Source organism: Leucoraja erinacea, chromosome 28, assembly GCF_028641065.1.
Source record: "Leucoraja erinacea ecotype New England chromosome 28, Leri_hhj_1, whole genome shotgun sequence".
Lineage (NCBI taxonomy): Eukaryota > Metazoa > Chordata > Chondrichthyes > Rajiformes > Rajidae > Leucoraja > Leucoraja erinaceus.
The window spans coordinates 27863004-27883790 of record NC_073404.1 but is presented as its reverse complement, the minus strand read 5'-3'; the positions used below and the strand labels follow the sequence as shown (position 1 = coordinate 27883790).

The 20787-nt window shown below is 47.9% G+C and overlaps 2 protein-coding genes across 3 annotated transcripts in view; one reads left to right on the top strand and one right to left on the bottom strand.

The window, feature by feature from the left end:
- On the top strand, positions 1-16600 carry LOC129710840 (protein PIMREG-like). 2 transcript variants are annotated; one of them, XM_055658118.1, is made up of 5 exons: positions 1-314; positions 1509-1810; positions 5085-5180; positions 10999-11045; positions 12867-12998. In XM_055658118.1, the coding sequence occupies exons 1-4, from the start codon at positions 57-59 to the stop codon at positions 11027-11029; spliced, it is 687 nt and encodes a 228-aa protein (XP_055514093.1). In that variant the 5' UTR covers positions 1-56; the 3' UTR covers positions 11030-11045; positions 12867-12998. The 2 variants fall into 2 exon arrangements, with proteins under 2 accessions (XP_055514093.1, XP_055514092.1); XM_055658117.1 differs by lacking the exon at positions 10999-11045 and having other exon boundaries at positions 12867-16600.
- Positions 16601-17971: 1371 nt separating this feature from the next.
- pitpnm3 (PITPNM family member 3) overlaps positions 17972-20787 on the bottom strand; it is a 232046-nt gene continuing 229230 nt past the window's right edge. Inside the window, 1 exon segment of the mRNA XM_055658116.1 lies at positions 17972-20787. This exon segment is cut by the window's right edge and continues 1033 nt beyond it. The gene's annotated coding sequence lies outside the window, so the exon portion shown is untranslated.

The window sequence follows — 20787 nt, the reverse complement described above, 5'->3', positions numbered from 1 at the left end:
CACACATAGAGACACAGAGGGCGACAGACATACATACATACATACAGACAGACAGTATGGAGTGTGGGTTGAGCCGCTGGCGGCAGCGGCAGCAGCACCGGCCGCTCCAGGAGAGCGGGGACAGGGGGGTCGGGGTTGCGGGGCGCCGGTGCCGTGGGCTGGGGGCAGCGTTGAGGACGCGGCTGCCGCTGGGTCGGGTGGATGACAACGCTGAGCCCAGTCCGGCCCGGCACAGTGATGGCAGCAGCAACAAGCCCGGCGCCTTGCACAGTCTGGGGCGCTCCGCCAGGAACACATGGGGCAATGTCTCGCAGGTAAACATTCTCTCTCCACTGCTGCTCGCTACTCGCTCACAACTGTGTATGTATGTATATGTGTCTGGGTTTATATGTGTGTGTCTGGGTGTATACGTGTGTGTCTGGGTGTATATGTGTGTGTGTCTGGGTGTATATGTGTGTGTCTCGGTGTATATGTGTGTGTCTGGATGTATATGCGTGTGTCTCGGTGTATATGTGTGTGTTTGGGTGTATATGTGTGTGTGTGTCTGGGTGTATATGTGTGTGTGTCTGGGTGTATACGTGAGTGTGTGCTTCTGCGTGTATACATGTGTCTGGGTGTATACGTGTGTGTGTGTCTGGGTGTATATGTGTGTGTGACTGAAATTCTGCCTGTCCCGCTGAGTTACTCCAGCTTTTTTGCGCTTATCATACAATACAATACAATTTATTTGTTATCATTTGAACCTCTTGAGGCTCAAACGAAATGTGGTTTCTGCAGTCATACACACAAGAAAAAAGAACCAAGACACAACACAATTTACACAAACATCCATCACAGTGAATCTCCTCCTCACTGTGATGGAAGGCAAAGTCTTATCTCTCCCCTGCACTCCTCCCGATGTCAGAGTCAAAGCCCCCGGCGGGCGATGGTAAGTGTCCCGCGGCCGTTAAAGCCGCGCCGGGCGATGCAAGGCCGCGCTCTGGGTCTTGGTGTTGGAGCCACCGGCAGGCGATGGTATCATGAATCCTAAACTACTATCTACCTCATTGTTGACCCTCGGACTATCTTTAATCGGACTTTGCTGGCTTTACCTCGCACTAAACGTTATTCCATTATCATGTATCTTTGCACAGTAAATGGCTCGATTGTAATCATGTATTGTCTTTCCGCTGACTGGTTAGCACGCAACAAAAAAGCTTTTCACTGTAGCTCGGCATTCGTGACAATAAACTAAACAACTAAACATCTCCGGAGAGAAGGAATGGGTGACGTTTCGGGTCGAGACCCTTCTTCAGACACCTTCTCCCCTGATCTGTCTTTTTCACACCTTACTCTTCCTTATCTCTAGATTCCCTCTCCCCTGACTCTCTGTCTGAAGAAGGGTCTCGACCTGAAACGTCGCCCATTCCTTCTCTCCTGCCTGTCCTGCTGAGTTGCTCCAGCGTTTTGTGTCTATCTTTGGTGTAAACCAGCATCTGCAGTTGACTATGATGATGCTTCTTTCGCAGAGACTCCAGAAGAGGCGACAGGGTCGGGGTGAGTTCCTGGTGGTCACTCCGTCGAAGCCCCAGACTCCACGGGGCCGCCGCTGCGGTCCGGCCTCGAGGCGGAGGTCTTCTCCCCGGACCCCTGTGGGCGGGGGTCTCCGCTTCTCCCCACCCAGCGGGACCCCCACCCCCACGGGCTCCAAGGCCAAGTGGAGCGATGTCGCCCTCCTCCTGGGCACGGACGGGCTTCCCTTGAGGAGATCGGTTCGAGCCGCCTCGTTGAAGAGTCCGTACGGATCGCCCAGAGGAACCAACAGGCAAAGGTACGCCGGCCCAGCCCAGCAATTCAATGTGGTTTAGTTCAGAGATACAGCGCAGATACAGGTCCTTCGGCCCACCGAGTCCGCACCGACCAGCGGTCCCCGCACACTAATGCCCCTGTCCCACTTAGGAAACCTGAACGGAAACCTCTGGAGACTTTGCGCCCCACCCAAGGTTTCTGTGCGGTTCCCGGAGGTTGCAGGTGGTTGCCGGAGGTTGCAGGTAGTGGAAGCAGGTAGGGAGACTGACAAAAACCTCCGGGAACCGCACGGAAACCTTGGGTGGGGCGCAAAGTCTCCAGTGGTTTCCGTTCAGGTTTCCCAAGTGGGACAGGGGCATAACACTGTCCGACACACACTAGGGACAACTCACACATACACCAAGCCAATTAACCTACAAACCTGTACGTCTTTGGAGTGTGGGAGGAAACCGAAGATCTCGGAGAAAACCCACACAGGTCACGGGGAGAACGTGCAAACTCCGTACAGGCAGCACTCGTTGGCAGCATTTAGAAGGCACTTGAACAGGTACATGCATTGGAGGCCAAGTCAGTGGATATTTTTAAGACGGAGATAGATAGATTCGTACGGGTGTCAGGGGTTACAGGGGGAAGGCAGGAAAATGGGGTTAGGAGGGAGAGATAGATCAGCCATGATTGAATGGCAGAGTAGACTTGATGGGCCGAATGGACAAATTCTGTTCCTATTATTTATGACCTCAAGATAGGAAAGGTTTAGAGAGACAGGGGCCAAATGGGATAGATGTAGATGGGGCATCCTGGTTGGCATGGACATGTTGGGCCGAAGGGCCTGTTTCCTTGCTGCAAGACCCTCATCACCAGAGGTCACTCGAAACGAGTATGACTGTCCACTCATGGAGGACGCCTGCCTGTGCGAGACTTTGTTTGAAAGGGGAGACTGGTGCACAGGCAGCCACCACATGGTCCTTGACAGTTCTGGGTCAGGATCCAGTGGCATGGAGTCCAAGACGATCGGAGACCCTTTTCTGCTGCAGCCTTCATCCGCCTTCCCAGCCGTCGTGACGCTCCACTAAGGTCAGCCATCGTCCTCCGCCTGTTCCACCGTTGAAGTCTTTGCATGTGTGAGGCTCGCATCGATCTCGAGGAGGAAATGGAGCATTGCATCCCGTTCGCTTCTTAAGATAATCTGTATCATTGTAGGAAAATCTGCAGTCTGTGTGTGTGTAGAAAATGGATCAGTCCAGTGTGTAGCTATCGCCCTTCAAGGCAGTCCGAAGAAGGATCTCGACGCCTAATGTCACCCATTCCTTCTCTCCAGAGATGCTGCCTGTCCCGCTGAGTTACTCCAGCTTTTTGTCTCACTTTTCAAGGCAGGGCATCCATCTTCCACGTTCCTGTCAAAGACTCCTAGTTCAGTGGCACAGATCCAGGAAGCCGATAGCAGGAATCTACATCCTGTGTTGATAAACTTGTTGGAATTTCTAAACTGCAGAAGGAGGGGGGGAGAATGAAGCTTCCTAAAGAATTCACTATGTCGGTGGATTAATCAGTCATTATGTTGCGATGCTTTTTTTTTATTTTTTAAACACCAACAATGAGAGATTTAGATATCATGCCCTTCGGCCCACCGAGTCCGTGCCGACCAGCGATCAGCCCGTATACTAGCACCATCCTACACACTTGGAACAATTTTACTGAAGCCAATTAGGGGCGGCACGGTGGAGCAGCGGTGGAGTTGCTGCCCTGCGGCGACAGAGACCCGGGTTCGATCCTGACTGCGGGTGCTGTCTGTACGGAGTTTGCACGTTCTCCCCCGTGACCAGCGTGGGTTGTCTCCAGGTGCTCCGGTTTCTTCCCACACTCCAAATTGGCTTCAGTAATAATTCTGTGTCTGTCTGTCTGGTTGGCTGAAAAGCCTGTTTTGCCACAGTATTTCCAAACTAAACAATTAATCATAATCGTATTCTATTAGCCAAGTATGTTTTGAGTAGGAACGTATGTTTTTACGAGGAATATCATTTGCCATACAACCATATAACCATATAACAATTACAGCACGGAAACAGGCCATCTCGGCCCTACAAGTCCGTGCCGAACAATTTTTTTTTTCCCCTTAGTCCCACCTGCCTGCACTCATACCATAACCCTCCATTCCCTTCTCATCCATATGCCTATCCAATTTATTTTTAAATGATACCAATGAACCTGCCTCCACCACTTCCACTGGAAGCTCATTCCACACCGCCACCACTCTCTGAGTAAAGAAGTTCCCCCTCATATTACCCCTAAACTTCTCTCCCTTAATTCTGAAGTCATGTCCTCTTGTTTGAATCTTCCCTATTCTCAAAGGGAAAAGCTTGTCCACATCAACTCTGTCTATCCCTCTCATCATTTTAAAGACCTCTATCAAGTCCCCCGTTAACCTTCTGCGCTCCAGAGAATAAAGACCTAACTTATTCAACCTTGCTCTGTAACTTAGTTGTTGAAACCCAGGCAACATTCTAGTAAATCTCCTCCGTATTCTCTCTATTTTGTTGACATCCTTCCTATAATTAGGCGACCAAAATTGTACACCATACTCCAGATTTGGTCTCACCAATGCCTTGTACAATTTTAACATTACATCCCATTACATCGTATTCTATTAGCCAAGTATGTTTTGCGTAGGAACGTATGATTTTACGAGGAATTTCATTTGTCATACAAATAAAAAGCAACAGAACACACAAAACACATTTTAACATGAACATCCACCACTGTGACTCCTCCACATTCCTCACTGTGATGGAAGGCAAAAGAAAGTGCAATCTCTTCCCTTTTTCTGCGGTCGGGGGCCTCGAGCCTTCCGTTGACGGAACGATCTTGGCTCTCGTAGCCGGCGGCGTTTGGGCCGTCGAGGGGATCAAGCTCACCGGGGGAGGGGGAATCTCAGCTTCCCCGCGCCGGGCGTTCTGACCCCGTGTTGGGGCTAGTCAAAACCGACAGACAGCTTCCCGACATCGGTCTCTGCCCGAGACTGCGAGCTGAGCTCCTTGATGGTGAAATCCGTAGGCCTACAAACCTGCACGTCTTTGGAACGTGCGAGGCAACCGAGGATCTCGGAGAAAACCCCGCACAGGACACGGGGAGAACGTACAAACTCCGTACAGACCGCACCCGTAGTCAGGATCGAACCCGGGTCTCTGGCGCTGTGAGTCAACAACTCTGCCGCTGCGCCACCGTGCCGCCCCAGATATGAAGATATTCTAGTTCCACATGTGACTGAATGAAACCCGTTCCCTCCTGTTTATCCACAGGCAGTTTGACCGAGATCTGGAATCGGTGTCTTTTGGGATTGGCCAACTGCAGCGTTTGTCCCACGTCTTTGATGAAACCATTGCCAAGGAAGAAAGGTAATGCATATTTAAAGTCAATAGGTAGACAAAGGTGCTGGAGAAACTCAGCGGGTGCAGCAGCATCTAAGGAGTGAAGGAAATAGGCACCCGCTGAGTTTCTCCAGCACCTTTGTCTACCTTCGATTTTCCAGCATCTGCAGTTCCTTCTTAATCATTTAAAGTCAATATTTCTCTATGGTCCCCACTAGAAAGACATCGATTACATTAATCTTTGTACACCAGGCTATTAAACGCCATAATCTGGAGAGTCTAGGACCAGAGGTTATAGCCTCTATTAAGGACTAAGTAGAATTTAAGTATTTAAATTCTTAAAGAACTTAAGCATTTAAGTAATATTAAAGGACGTTCCATTAGCAAGGAGATGAGGAGGAATTTCTTTAGCCAGAGGGTGGTGAATCCTTGGAATTCTTTGCCACAGGCGGCTGTGGAGGCCATGTCAGTGAAGGAACTGCAGATGCTGCTTTAAACTGAAGATAGACACAAAACGCTGGAGTAACTCGGCGGGTCATGCAGCATCTCTGGAGAGATGAAATGGGCGACGTTTCGGGGTCGAGACCCTTCTTCAGACTGGTTGGGGATGAGGGAAACTAGTGATATAGACGATGATGTAGAGAGATAAAGAACAATGAATGAAAGATATGCAATAAAATTAACAATAATTTGTTGGCTGTGTGTTGGGTGAAAACGAGAAGCTGGTGCAACTTGGGTGGGGGAGGGATGGAGAGAGGGAATGCCAGGGCTATGTGAAGTTAGAGAAATCAATATTCATATCGAAGGTGGACACAAAATGTTGGAGAAACTCAGCGGGTGAGACAACATCTATGGAGAGAAGGAATTGGCGACGTTTCGGGTATTCAGTTTGAAGAGCTTTATTTAACAGTGAGCATTTGTGACGTGGGAGGTTCAATGACGTGAACCAACTCTATAATTGCTGGCAAAATATGGAACTGCAAATACTGGTTAAAACCGAAGATAGACACAAAAAGCTGCAGTAACTCAGCGGGTCAGGCAGCATCTCTGGAGAGAAGGAACGGGTGACGTTTCGGGTCGAGACCCTTCTTCACACCCGAAGTCTGAAGAAGGGTCTCAACCCGAAACGTCACCCATTCCTTTTCTCCAGAGATGTTCAGTTTGGTTTATTGTCACGTGTACCGAGGTACAGTGAAAAGCTTTTTTGTTGCGTGCTAGCCAGTCAGCAGAAAGACAATACGTGATTACAATCCAGCCATTTTCAGTGTGCAGATACATGATAAGGGAATAACATTTAGTGTAAGGTAAAGCCAGCAAAGTCCGATCAAAGATAGTCCGAGGGTCAACAATGAGGGATAGTGGTGTATGACTCATGATAAGTGTGAAGAAGTGTCTCCACCCAAAACGTCACCCATTCCTTTCCAGAGATGCTGCCTGTCCCCCTGAGTTACTCCAGCGTTTTGTATCTATTTTCGGTTTAAACCAGCATCTGCAACTCCTTCCTACACATATAATTGCTGGCCTCTAAATCCCTATGGTCATGTTTCCCATATTCCGTCCAAACACGCTGGGCCCCTCGTTTCCTGTGCTCCCTGTAACTTAAGATAGACACAAAAAAGCTGGAGTAACTCAGCGGCTCAGGCAGCATTTAGATAGTGTCTGACCTGCTGAGTTGCCACAACTTTTCGTGTCTATTTTCGGTTTAAACCAGCATCTGCTGTTCCTTCCTACACACTCCCTGTAAACTTGCCCGTTTCACTTGGGGACTTGCACCACCGCGTAACTTAAATCTGTGTTTGAAAGTGTGTTGCTGTAGTTAACAGCAATAAAGTTATTGTCCAGTAGTGCAAGACCTGGATGGAGTGAATGTGGAGAGGATGTTTCCACCAGTGGGCGAGTCTAGGACCAGGGGCTGTAGACTTGGAACAAAACAGCGGACCTTAGGGGCAGTGGTACAGTTGCTGCCTTACAGCGAATGCAGCGCCGGAGACCCGGGTTCGATCCCGACTACGGGCGCTGTCTGTACGGAGTTTGTACGTTCTCCCCGTGACCTGCGTGGGTTTTCTCCGAGGTCTTCGGTTTCCTCCCACACTCTAAAGACGTACATGTTTGCAGGTTAATTGACTTGGTGTAAATGTAAAAATTGTCCCTAGTGGGTGAAGGGATCGCTGGTCGGCGCGGACCCGGCCAGTTTCCGTGCTGTATCTCTAAACTAAACTAAACTAAACTAAAGGAGATGAGGTGGGATTTCTTTAGTGGTGAATCTGTCGAATCCATTGCCACAGAAGGCTGTGGAGTCCTACACTATCCTACACTCACTAACGGACAATGTACACTTACACCGAGCCAATTGACCGACAAACCTGTACATCTGTATCTCTGTTTGTGGTTGGGACCCTTCTTCAGACACCCTTCTCCTCCCCAGGTGCTGCCTGACCCTCAGAGTTCCTCCGGCTCTTTGTCTTTTGCTCAAACGTTCCAGCATCTGCAGTTCCTTGTGCCTCAACATTCCTTTTCTTAAAAAGAAAGGTTTTGTTTTATTTCTTGCGTCCTAATGTTCCATTTAAAAAAAAAAAAAAAACTCGCTCTGTGCCGTGACCAGTGCGTCCTTGCTCCACCATCGCTGAGATGAACGCGCTCTGCTCCCTTTATCCCGTTTCCTGTCCTCCGTCAAAATTTGTCGGTCAAGGAAAAAAAAAAACCAAAATGGAGAATTCAGATTTAGCTCAAAATTAACTTCTCAGAGGTCGAGTGGGTCCAGGACGCAGCCCCTGGGCCTCTTGCCTTGGCTGAGTTTGGCCTATAACGGAAGTTGCATTTCCTGTTTCTGAGCAGCAGTGATTTTAATAAAACGAGAACTCTCCGTCAGCCATTCAGCAGCTGATCCTCGCAGAAAATCCACTTGTAGGAATTGATATGCTTTTTATAACTTCACGCAGAATCTAACGGGGGGGGGGGGGGGGGGGGGCAGTGAGAGAGAAAGGAAGATTGATTGTACGAGGAAGATTGAAGCTGGATTTAAAATCGACAATCGATAGAAAAGTGCTGGAGTAACTCAGCGGGTCAGGCAGCATCTCTGGAGGGCACGGATAGGCGATGTTTTGGGTTGGACCCCTTGAGACCGATCTGAAAATAAGAAGGCTCCCACCCCCCGACACGTCATCTATCCACGTTCTCCAGAGATTGCTGAGTTCTCCAGCATTTTATGTCTTTCTTTGGTATAAACCAGCATCTGTAATTCCTTCGGCAGACCCCTGCAGAGTCCGCGCCAACCAGCGATCACTGCACACTATAACACTATTCTCACACACACACACACACACACACACACACACACACACTGGGGACAAATTACATTTATTCCAAGCTAATTAACCTACAAAGTTACGTGCCTTTGGAGTGTCGGAGCAAGCCAAGCACCTGGAGAAATGACGTACGGACAGCACCCGTGGTCAGGATCGAACCTGGGTCTCTGGCGCTGCGAGGCAGCAACTCTACCGCTGCGCCACCGTGCCGCCCCAATTGTTAAACGTATCCAAACTTAGAAGAGCTGATGGACAGTAAATGCTGGAGTAACTCAGCGGGGTCAGGCAGCATCTATGGAGAGCAGTGAAACGTCGCCCGTTCCTTCTCTCCACAGATGCTGCCTCACCCGCCGAGTTCCTCCAGCATTTTTGTCGATTTTTCCAGCATCTGCAGTTCCTTCTTGAACTGAACAGAGCATTAGTGATAAATGGAAGTAACTGCACATGGCGCCATCTTGTGGTGCGAGTTTTAAACGACACAGAGTGTTTGAGTTGAAAAGCGGAACTTTGATTAAAAAAAACTGCTGATCGCTAGATGTTACCCCTTTTTACACTGGACGGTTTGATTATTGGACATTGCCTGTCCAACGAGCATGCAACTCCATGCAGCAAGCGCGACCTAACGTGGTCGCTTGAGCCGTACGGCCTCGCGGGGCCGGTTCCACTTCGATCGCCAGAGTTGTGTGGAGCTGGTCCCGACATCGCGCGAGGCTCCGAAAAAATGACCGTGTTGAAAAATTCCGCGCGGCAACAGCCTGCCGGCCCGCAGCCGCCTCGACGGGCGTGTGCAGCGTCTTGACGCCGTACGTCACGTGGGAACTTCCCGCGGATTTCGCTCGAACTTCACGTCATTCACTCGACCTCCCCGCGGCCCCCGCTTCCGGTTTGGTGGCGTTTGCCGCATGCATGTCGCATGCTCGTGGGACAGGCCCTTAATCATGTTTAGGAGGGAACTGCAGATGTTGGTTTAAACATAGAAACATAGAAATTAGGTGCAGGAGTAGGCCATTCGGCCCTTCGAGCCTGCACCGCCATTCAATATGATCATGGCTGATCATCCAGCTCAGTATCCCGTACCTGCCTTCTCTCCATACCCTCTGATCCCCTTAGCCACAAGGGCCACATCTAACTCCCTCTTAAATATAGCCAATGAACTGGCCTCGACTACCCTCTGTGGCAGAGAGTTCCAGAGATTCACCACTCTCTGTGTGAAAAAAGTTCTTCTCATCTCGGTTTTAAAGGATTTCCCCCTTATCCTTAAGCTGTGACTCCTTGTCCTTGACTTCCCCAACATCGGGAACAATCTTCCTGCATCTAGCCTGTCCAACCCCTTAAGAATTTTGTAAGTTTCTATAAGATCCCCTCTCAATCTCCGAAATTCTAGAGAGTATAAACCAAGTCTATCCAGTCTTTCTTCATAAGACAGTCCTGACATCCCAGGAATCAGTCTGGTGAACCGTCTCAGTACTCCCTCTATGACAATAATGTCTTTCCTCAGATTTGGAGACCAAAACTGTACGCAATACTCCAGGTGTGGTCTCACCAAGACCCTGTACAACTGCAGTAGAACCTCCCTGCTCCTATACTCAAATCCTTTTGCTATGAAAGCTAACATACCATTCGCTTTCCAGGCAGCATCTCCCGAGACTTGGATTAGGTGACGTTTCTGGTCGAGACCCTTCTTTAGACTGAGAGTCAGGGGAAAGGGAAATAGGAGATACAGACGGTGCTAGAGAGAGAGATAACAAATGAATGAAAGATATGCAAAACGGCAACAATGATAAACGAGACAGGCCACTGTTAGCTGTGGGCGAGGTGAAAAATAGTTACAGACAATGAGACTCAACAAGACGACTTTGAAGTTGGTACGCTGACTCGGGTGGTGGGGGAGGGACGGAGGCGGAGAGCGAGGGAGAAATTAATATTCATACCGCTGGGGTGTAAGCTGCCCAAGCGATGCTGTTCCTCCAATATGCGATGGGCCTCACTCTGACAGTGGAGGAGGCCCAGGACAAAGATTCAAGAGAGTTTATTGTCATGTGTCCCAGATAGGACAATGACATTCTTGCTTTGCTTCAGCACAACAGAATATAGAAGGCATGAATACAGAACAGATCAGTGTGTCCATATACCATAGTATAAATATATACACATATGAATAAATAAAACAGATAAAGTGCAGATAAACTGATAATGAGTTATTAATGTTCAGAGTTTTGTTTGAGTTGAGTTTAATAGCCTGATGGCTGTGGGGAAGAAGCTGTTTCTGAACCTGGACGTTGCAGTCTTCAGGCTCCTGTACCTTGTACCTGAAGGTCAGTGTGGGAATGGGAGGGGGAATTAAAGTGTTTGGCAACCGGGAGATCAGGTAGGTCCAGGCGGACTGAGCCTGGCTCGTATATGTATACCATGTACAGTATTTTTCCTGACTGCAACAGCTGTAATTCATGAGGTGGGGCCTTATTTAGTGGATGCATCATATTAGCCTTGGTGAATGAATCTGCTGCCGATTAACGTATTTGTCTTTTATTCATCGTCAGCGGTTTAACTCTTTCTCTACTTGACGACTGAAGAGAATGGACGAGAGGTAATTTTTGGTTGCAGTAACCAATGCTTTCATAGTTGCAATGGCTGTGAGAAGCTGGCTGACAAGGCAAACACTGCACAGTGGGGAAACCTTGAGTGGTCACAGAGTTCATGTTATAGGAGCAAAATTAGGCCGTTCAATCATGACTGATCGATCTCTCAACCCCATTCTCCTGACACCCTTAACAATCAAGAATCTGTCAATCTCCGCCTTAAAAATATCCACTGACTTGGCCTCCACCGCCGTCTGTGGCAATGAGTTCCACAGATTCACCACCCTCTGAGTAAAGTCATTCCTCCTCGACTCCTTTCTAAAGGAACATCCTTTTATTCAGTGGCTAAGGCCTCTGGTCCCAGACTCTCCCACTAGTGGAAACATCCTCTCCACATCCACTCTATCCAGGCCTTTCACCCTTCGACTTGGGACTAATTTGGTTTTCAAAACATCGTGGGTTCTGTCACACTTTCAGTTTAATCCTAATGTGGTCAACTCAAGCTTATCCTCACTAATTGGGTAGATATCCCACCAGCAGTGTGCCTGACCCGTGCTTGATTTCTTAATCCATTGGTCAATAGCTTTGTTTCTACCCAGTGACATCATTGTGTAGGTGAGAAAAGGCATCTCGATCCCTGTTACTTGGTGTTAATAAAATGGTCGTAATGTGCCTGTTCCACTTGGGCGACTCTTTGGGCGACTGCCACGGACTAATTTTAATGGAATCCACCTACGTCAGAAACGGCATTTCATTTGGACCTCCAGGGGTCCAAATGACAATTAAATATACTCTACTCTACTCTACGTCAATCTATGACAACAAAAACTGTCGCCACTGTTGCTGAAAGTTTTTCTTGGTTTATACTCTCTAGAATTTAGGAGATTGAGGGGGGATCTTATAGAAACTTACAAAATTCTCAAGGGGTTGGACAGGCTAGATGCAGGAAGATTGTTCCCAATGTTGGGGAAGTCCAGGACAAGGGGTCACACAGTTTAAGGATAAGGGGGAAATCTTTTAAAACCGAGATGAGAAGAACTTTATTCACACAGAGAGTGGTGAATCTCTGGAACTCTCTGCCGCAGAGGGTAGTCGAGGCCACAGTTCATTGGCTATATTTAAGAGGGAGTTAGATGTGGCCCTTGTGGCTAAGGGGATCAGAGGGTATGGAGAGAAGACAGGTACGGGATACTGAGTTGGATGATCAGCCATGATCATATTGAATGGCGAATGGTGCAGGCTCGAAGGGCCGAATGGCCTACTCCTGCACCTAATTTCTATGTTTAACATGTCGCCCAAAAAATCGCCTAAGTGGGACAGGCCCTTAACCTGGCTCAACAAAACTATAACTTGGGCCAAAGAAACGCAAACTTGTCCGGTCAACTGTCTTAATTCTCAGCTGAGTCGACTAGCAGTTCTGAAGATTAAGGTCGCTTATTAATTTTTAAGCTTCGAGATGAATGTTAACTGTTTTGGTGTCTAGTAACACGTGCTTTAAATGCCAGCTAAACTAATGCTTGCACATCACAAAGCAGGCTGCTATTTGCACCTCCAGCATGTGTTAACCTTAATTGATGAGGTTAAATCGCTGATAGATACAAAATGCTGGAGTAGCTCAGCGGGACAGGCAGCATCTCTGGAGAGAAGGAATGGGCGACGTTTTGGGTTGAGACCCTTCTTCAGTCTGAAGCATTTTTGTGTCTATCTTCGGTTTAAACCAGCATCTGCAGTTCCTTCCAGCACGGCTGTTTGGACGTGTTTTAAGTCTCCTCCTGGTCCTGTCCACATCTCCAAGTATAAAAACCTCTTCTTTTGTCCTTTTTTTCCAGAGCACGAGCCGTTGAAAACTACCGCCGCGTCATGTCAGAAAACGTTCAGGTCTCGGAGATTCGGGCGAGGAAACTGTCCTCTTCATCAGTCAGAAGAACAACGATCAGGCTCCGCTCCGCGCTCAGCTCCTTGGCCGACGAGGCTTTAGCCAACGTGGCAGAGCGGAGGAGAGAACGGAACTGATCGGCAACTGTGCTCGAACTGCTGCCATGTTGGAATTCCGCTTCCAAGATGGCGCCCAAGCCGGGCAACCATTTGCATGCCAGCCACAGAAGCAGATCTACAACCAATCGCTCTGTACTCTACTCCGTCAGCAACATTCCTTATTGGCCTGTCCCACTTACGCGACTTTTTCGACGACTGCCGGTACCCGTCACCGGTCGTTGCAGGTCGCCGAAAATGTTCAACGTGTTGCGAATCCAGCGGCGACCAGAACAATGTACGGCCCTTTGGGCGACTACTCACGACCATACAGGCTTCACCCCGCGGCATGTCGCCTGTACGGTCGTGAGTTGCCCAAAGAGTCGCAGCGCCATTCTGGTCGCCGCTGGAGTTTCAACATGTTCAAAGAAATGTTGGCGACCTGCAACGCCCTATGATAGGTGCCGGCAGTCCCCGAAAATGTCGCGTAAGTGGGACAGGCCCAATACTTTTAATTATGATCGGACTTTGCTGGCTCCACCTGGCACTAAACGTTATTCCCTTATCACGCATCGAAACAGCCGTACATGTCTCGATTGTGATCATGCGTCGTCGTTCTGCCGGCTGGTTGGCACGCAAAAAAAAAGCTGTTCGCCGCACACGTGACAATAGGCTGGACTGATACTGAAACGGTGACATTTCCAAGGAGTAAAAAAAACACACTCCAAGCCTGACCTACTCACGTGTCTCTCTCGTTCCCAAACATGCATAGTATTTTAGCTGCACTAATTGCCTCTTTATATCTACCTTGAGATTTTAGCCTTGCCTGTACAATGTGTGCTCGTATATATATATTTTTTTCTTGTATGCAAGGTAAAATACTTCAACCTTGTTTGTTTGTTAATGGGCCCTGTCCCACGGTACAAGTTCATTCCAAGAGCTCTGCCGAGTTTTGCCCTGATTCGAACCCGTGAGATTTACGGTAATGGCCGCTCGTCAGTACTCGGGGCTCTCGTGGACATTTTTCAACATGTTGAAAAATCTTCACGAGTCTTCCCAAGCTTACCTGCCGTTAGGGAGTCTTCCCGAGTACCTGCCGTTAGCGTTGCGAGCCGCTAAGAGACGTCCCCGAGCTCCGACGTACCCGCTACGTTCATTCTCCGTGCTTACCACGAAATTTGATTATTTTTTTTAAACTCAGGAGAGCTCTTGGAATGAACTCGTACCGTGGGACAGGGCCATAACTCTTAATGGAAGCAGCTTTCGAAGTGGAGCCCAACTTGAGCCCATTTAACGCTGGTGAACAAGGGCTAATCTTTCCTCCCATGGTATGTCAGTGAAGCTGCTTTCTTAGTTACCTCATTTATTATTAATCGTATTAAATTTTGATATGAAGGCTTCTAATTTGATCAGGTTAATTTTCAAGATGGACCCAAAAAGCTGGAGTAACTCAGTGGGTGAGGCAGCATCTCTGGAGAGAAGAAATGGGCGACGTTTCGGGTCGAGACCCTTGGGTCTCGACCCGAAACGTCGACCATTCCTTCTCTCCAGAGACACTGCCTCACCCGCTGAGTTACTCCACCATTTTGTCTCTACCTTCGATTTAAACCAGCTTCTGCAGTTCATTTTTTACACAGGTGAATTTTCAATGTACTCAATCAATGTGAACTATTTGATGTTTTGTTATTTTGTAGGGAGTTTTTTTCCAGTATCTTTATTAATGATATTTTGATATCTTTTTTTATAAAGACACACAGACACAGGTTTGTTTTTTTGCAGAGAAAATTGGTGATTTAGTCTATAAGTTGCACCATTCCAAGTAGCTGCTTATAAAGTCACACAGTGTGGACACAGGCCCTTCGGCCCAACTTGCCCACACCGGCCAACATGTCCCGTCTACCTTAGCCCCACCTGCCAGCATTTTCGGCCCATATCCCTCTAAACCTGTCCTATCAATGTACCTGTCTAAATGTTTCTTGAACGTTGTGATAGTTCCTGCCTCAACTACCTCTTCTGACAGCTCGTTCCGTACACTGTGTGTTTGAAAAGAGAGAGTTGCCCCTCGAGTTCCTATTAAATCTGCCCCTGCTCGAAGGAGCAGAATTAGGCCATTCGGCCCATCGAGTCGACACCCACCATTCAATCATGGCTGATCCATCATTCCCTCTCAAACCCAATGGGGTTTGAGAGGGAATGATGGATCAGCCATGATTCTCCTGCCTTCTTCCCGTAACCCCTGACGCCCGTACCAATCAAGAATCTGTCAATTTTTGCTTTAAAAATACCCAATGACTTGGCCTCCACACCCGTCTGTGGCAATGAAACCCACAGATTCACCGCCCTCTGGCTAAAGAAATTCCTCCTCGTCACCATTCCAAAAGGTACATCCTTTTTTGTATTCTGGTCCTAGACTCTCCCACTAGTGGAAACATCCTCTCCACATCCACTCTATCCACGCCTTTCACTGTTCGGTAAGTTTTAAAGAGGTCCCCTCACCTCATCCTTCTAAACTCCAGCGAGTACAAGCCCAAACACACATGCATTAACTCAATCATTGTAATATACCTCCTCTGGGCCCTCTCCAATGCTAACACATTATTTTAGATTTGACAACAATTTCAAGCTTTCTCAGCTTATAAAAGGATTTACAGAAAGCTTTAAGCACATGTTCCAATTTGTTACTGGTGCTTCCAGTACTTTTAGTGTTAGATGGAGTAATACAGCGTGGGAACAGGCCCTTCGGCCCAACTTGCCCATGCCGACCAACATGTCCCATCAACACTAGGCCCACCTACTTGTGTTTGGCCCAGATCCCTCTAAACCTGACCTAATTTTCACACAGAGAGTGGTGAATCTCTGGAACTCTCTGCCACAGAGGGTAGTTGAGGCCAGTTCATTGGCTATATTTAAGAGGGAGTTAGATGTGGCTAAGGGGATCAGGGGGTATGGAGAGAAGGCAGGTACGGGATACTGAGTTTGATGATCAGCCATGATTATATTGAATGGCGGTGCAGGCTCGAAGGGCCGAATGGCCTACTCCTGCACCTAATTTCTATGTTTCTAATCATGCACCTGTCTAATTGCCAAAAGGGGATATGGGGAGAAGGCAGGAATGGGGTACTGATTGGGGATGATCAGCCATGATCACATTGAGTGGCAGTGCTGGCTCGAATGGCCTACTCCATCCAGTGATTTTTGTTTTTGTACCTTTCAAACCAATCTGATAATTGACAAAAATTGTGATAGATGATAGTCACCAAGTGCTGGAGTAACTCTGCGGGTCAGGCAGCATTTCTGGAGAAAATGGATGGTTGACATTTCAGGTCTAGCCCCTTCTTACTGACCGATTAAAAACCGAGACAAATAGGTGCAGAAGTAGGCCATTCGGCCCTTCGAGCCAGCACCGCCATTCAACATGATCATCCAAAATCTGTACCCCCGTTCCTGCTTTCTCCCACTTGTCCCTTGATTCCGTTAGCTGATTCTACTCCAGCACTTTGTGTCCGTCTTTGGTATAAACTAGCATCTGAAGTTCATTTTTATTAGATAATTCTGATATTTGATTAAATATGCATTGGCTGTAACAAAGCAAGGACGTGTGTGTGTGTGTTGTAATTTTCTTTTTCTGACATGTTTGACCTTTCCTACCCTTCAAAGCCACCTGGGCTTGTAACATGCCAAAGGAATTAATTCTGAAGATGGGTCTCCACCCGAAACGTCACCCATCCCTTCTCTCCAGAGATGCTGCCTGTCCCGCTGAGTTACTCCAACATTCTTGTGTCTTTTCTTTGGTGTAAACCAGAGTCTGCGGTTCCTTCCTACACAAAGGAATTGATTCAACAGGGGCAGTAATATAAGGTTATAAACGTGACTACAGTCAGATTGGGGGGGAAATCTGTCCATTTGTGCTTTGAATCATTTCAGTTCTACTAGGCAATGATGTCATTAGCAACGGTTAAAGACACTAAACGGGGGGAGGGATGGGGGGGGGGGGGGAAACGGTTACTAAGGAAAGACACTAAATGGTGGAGTAGCTCAGCGGGTCAGGCAGCATCTCTGGAGAGGAAGAAAAGTGTTGGGTCGAGACCCTCTCTCAGTCTGAAGAAGGGTCTCGACCTAAAACGTCACCTAATCCTTCTCTCCTGAGATGCTGCCTGTCCCGCTGAGTTACTTCAGCTTTTTGTGTCTAACTTCGGTGTAAACCAGCATCTGCAGTTCCTTCCTACACAAGTTGCTAAGGGGCAAGGCCAAAGCAGGGCTTTGGGTTTAAGTTTATGTACTGAGCGTTTGTTAGGCTTGCTTCTTCTGCCCGATAGAAAGTTAGTCAAGATGTCCTTTGTCCTGGATGGAGGGAGGCTTTGACAAATATATATATATACACTGGCCCCAATTCACACAGAGAGTAGTGGGTATATGGGACTAGCTGCCAGAGGCAGGTGCTGCACCATTTAAAAGACCAGTTAGACAAGTACATTCCTTTGAGTGCAGGAAGATGAGGGGTGATCTAATAGAGGTGTACAAAATCATGAGAGGAATAGATTGTGTAAGAAAGAACTGCAGATGCTGGTTTAAGTCAAAGGTAGACACAAAATGCTGGAGTAACTCAGCCGGGCGAGGCAGCATCTCTGGAGGGAAGGAATGGATGACGTGTCGGGTCTAGACCAGAGGAATAGAGTGGGTAGATGCACAGAGTCTCTTGCCCAGAGTGGGTGGTGGGGGGGTGGGGATGATAACCAGGGGGCATTGGTTTAAGGTGAAGGGGAAAAGCTGAGGGGTAAGTAACCTTTTCCACACAACGGATGGTGGGTGTATGGAACAATGCTGTCGGAGGAGATAGTTGAGTCAGGGACCATCACAACATGTAAGAAACATTTGGATAGGACAGATTTAGGATAGGGGATGAGTGTAGGTGGGATATGTTGGTTGATGTGGGCAAGTTGGGACGAAGGATCTATTTCCACACTGTATAACTCAAGACTGGAAAGATTTCGAGGGATATGGGTTCAGTGGGCAGGTGGAATTATCTCAGATGGGGCATCTTGGTCGGCGTGGGCAAGCTGGGCCGAAGGGCCTGTTTTAGTGCTGTAAAGGCAAGATTCTATTTAGTTTAGAGATACAGCGCGGAAACAGGCCCTTCGGCCCATCGAGTCGGCACCGACCAGCGATCCCCGCACCCCAACAGCATCCTACACACGCACACACCAGGGACAATTTTACATTTGTACCAAGCCAATGATTCTGCGCGTCTTTGGAGTGTGGGAGGAAATTAAAGATCTCGGAGAAAACCCGCGCAGGTCACGGGGAGAACGTAACAGACAGCACCCGTAGTCGGGATCGAACCCGTGTCTCTGGCGTTGTGAGGCAGCAACTCTCCCACTGCGCCGCCCATCTTAGACAATAGACAATAGGTGAAGGTGTAGGCCATTCGGCCCTTCGAGCCAGCATCTTCTGTCTTCATTTCTTTTATTTTTAATCCTCTCTCCACCTTGTTGCGATCTCAGTGTTTTGAAAAGTAAGAAAGTGCAGGGTTCGATGTTTCTCTACAAAAACCACATTGTAACTTTTAATAAATATATTCCCGAATCGATTCAACAAATAAAACCAGCCTGGAACGCGGCACATGTCCTTGTGCAGCCAGCTTGTCACCTCATTTAAGCAATGCAAAACTGTACACATAAAAATCTAGACCAACTTATACACAAAGTACATCATTGTTTGTTGTCCATCACAAAAGGCACACGAACAAAACCATAGTTTTACACCATATAATCGATACCAAAATAAGTTAATATATACACACAAGACATTGCACCATTACAGCAAGTGGTGAGATACTTTGGTCAAGCAACGATGTATGCAACAATGTGAAACACTGTAGATTTGTTTTAATAAAGGGTGAAACACAGCAGTTGTCAAAGATCCTATAGCCAGCAAGATAGTCCACTCCTGCTAAATCCAATGGGCTGACGTGCAGTACGCAACGGAGCGGAATGTCGGCCATTTTAGTAACCCAGACCCGACTTTGGTTATCCCTCTTGCAGTGTAATCAACGTTGCGGGGGAACAGTTTGTGTTCATATATTATATAATTCTGAAAATGAGGATGAGATTTTAACCAAAGTACTTTGTGATATTTACGAGGATGCTTCCAGCTTCCGTCTCCGCACTAGTATCTTTGCTGCGCTATGGGAATTTGCGGCCCCGGTTACGGAAATGGGGCCGAAAATTACCCACGAATCTGCCCGTGAACGTACTACGTCTTTTTCGTTGAGTGGACTATCTTGCTCGCTACAGCATCTTTGGTAGTTACCTCTTAACATTTTTTCCCGTCAACATTTTTTGACCGTTGCAATCAGGCCAGGAACACCGCGACATAACAAATATTTCACGTACTCGCACACGGCAGAACACAATGCTTGATGCGTAGCCCTGGAAAAGTTGCTCACTATGTACAGGCTTCTCTGTCGCCACCTTTTTTGCAAGTTTAATTCCGACACTTGTTCTCCTTGAGAGAGAGAGAGACTCCAAAAAGCTGGAGTAGCTCAGCGGGACAGGCGGTGTCCGTGGAGAGAAGGAATGGGTGACGTTTCGATTCTCTCCAGGGAACGCTGCCTGTCCCGCTGAGTTACTCCAGCTTGTAGTGTCTACGGTTTAAACCAGCATTTACACACTTGTTCTCCTTGTCCCTGGTTATGGAAGGGATTCATCATGGTTTCCTCAAGTCCAGAGTCACTTGGCCTTCTGAGTTTATAGTTTCTTCCCCATGGGTAAGCTTTCATCTCACCAAGTGTATCATTTTTTTTTTAGTTTGGCATACTGCGGCAAATTTTGTGCCATTTCTTTGCCCATGCTTGCTGGGTTTGAGATACTAACATCTATCCCATTTTCTTCCTGGTGAACGGATTAGAATTAGGCCATTCGGCCCATCAGGTCAACCGCCATTCAATCTCGGCAGATCTATCTCTCCCTCCTAATCCCATTTTCCCCCAAACCCCTGACACCCGTACTAATCAAGAATCTATCGATCTCGGCCTTAAAAAATGTCCATTGACTTGGCCTCCACAGCCGTCTGTGGCAAAGAATTCCACAGATTCGCCACCCTCTGATTGTGGATGATCAGCCATGATCACGTTGAATGGCGGTGCTGGCATGAAGGGCCGAATGGCCTACTCCTGCACGTATTGGCTATTGTCTATAAAGAAATTCCTCCTCATCTTCATAAAGGAACGTCCTTTAATTCTGGGGCTGTGACCTCTACTCCAAGACTCTCCCACTAGTGAAAACATCCTCTCCACATCCACTCTATCCAGGCTTATTCCATGGTCTCAGTTTCTCTCTACAGGGCTACAGGACATTGTTGTTGTACAATACAAAGTTGGAAGCAGATAGGAAGGAGGACTGTGCACAGTCCAGAACTCTGTCTCTCTCACTCCTCCAGCCAACCCTCCCCATACATTTGCACTTTGCACGGCTGGTAATTCCAAATCCCTCTCCGGCCCTTGTGTTCCGTTCAAGGTCAAGGCCCAGTGTGAATGGACCACTATCCACCATTGTCAGAGACTCCATTTATAAGGATTATAATGAGAGCAGATCTTATGTGCCATCAACTCCCTTAAGATTGTGGAGACAGGCCCTTCGGCCCGCCGAGTCCGTGCCGACCAGCAATCACCTCGTGCCCTAAAGGGGCTGTCCCACTGTACGAGGTCATTCAAGAGCTCTCCCGAGTTAAAAAAAAAATCAAACTCGTGGTAAGCATGTAGAGTGTACGTAGCAGGTACGT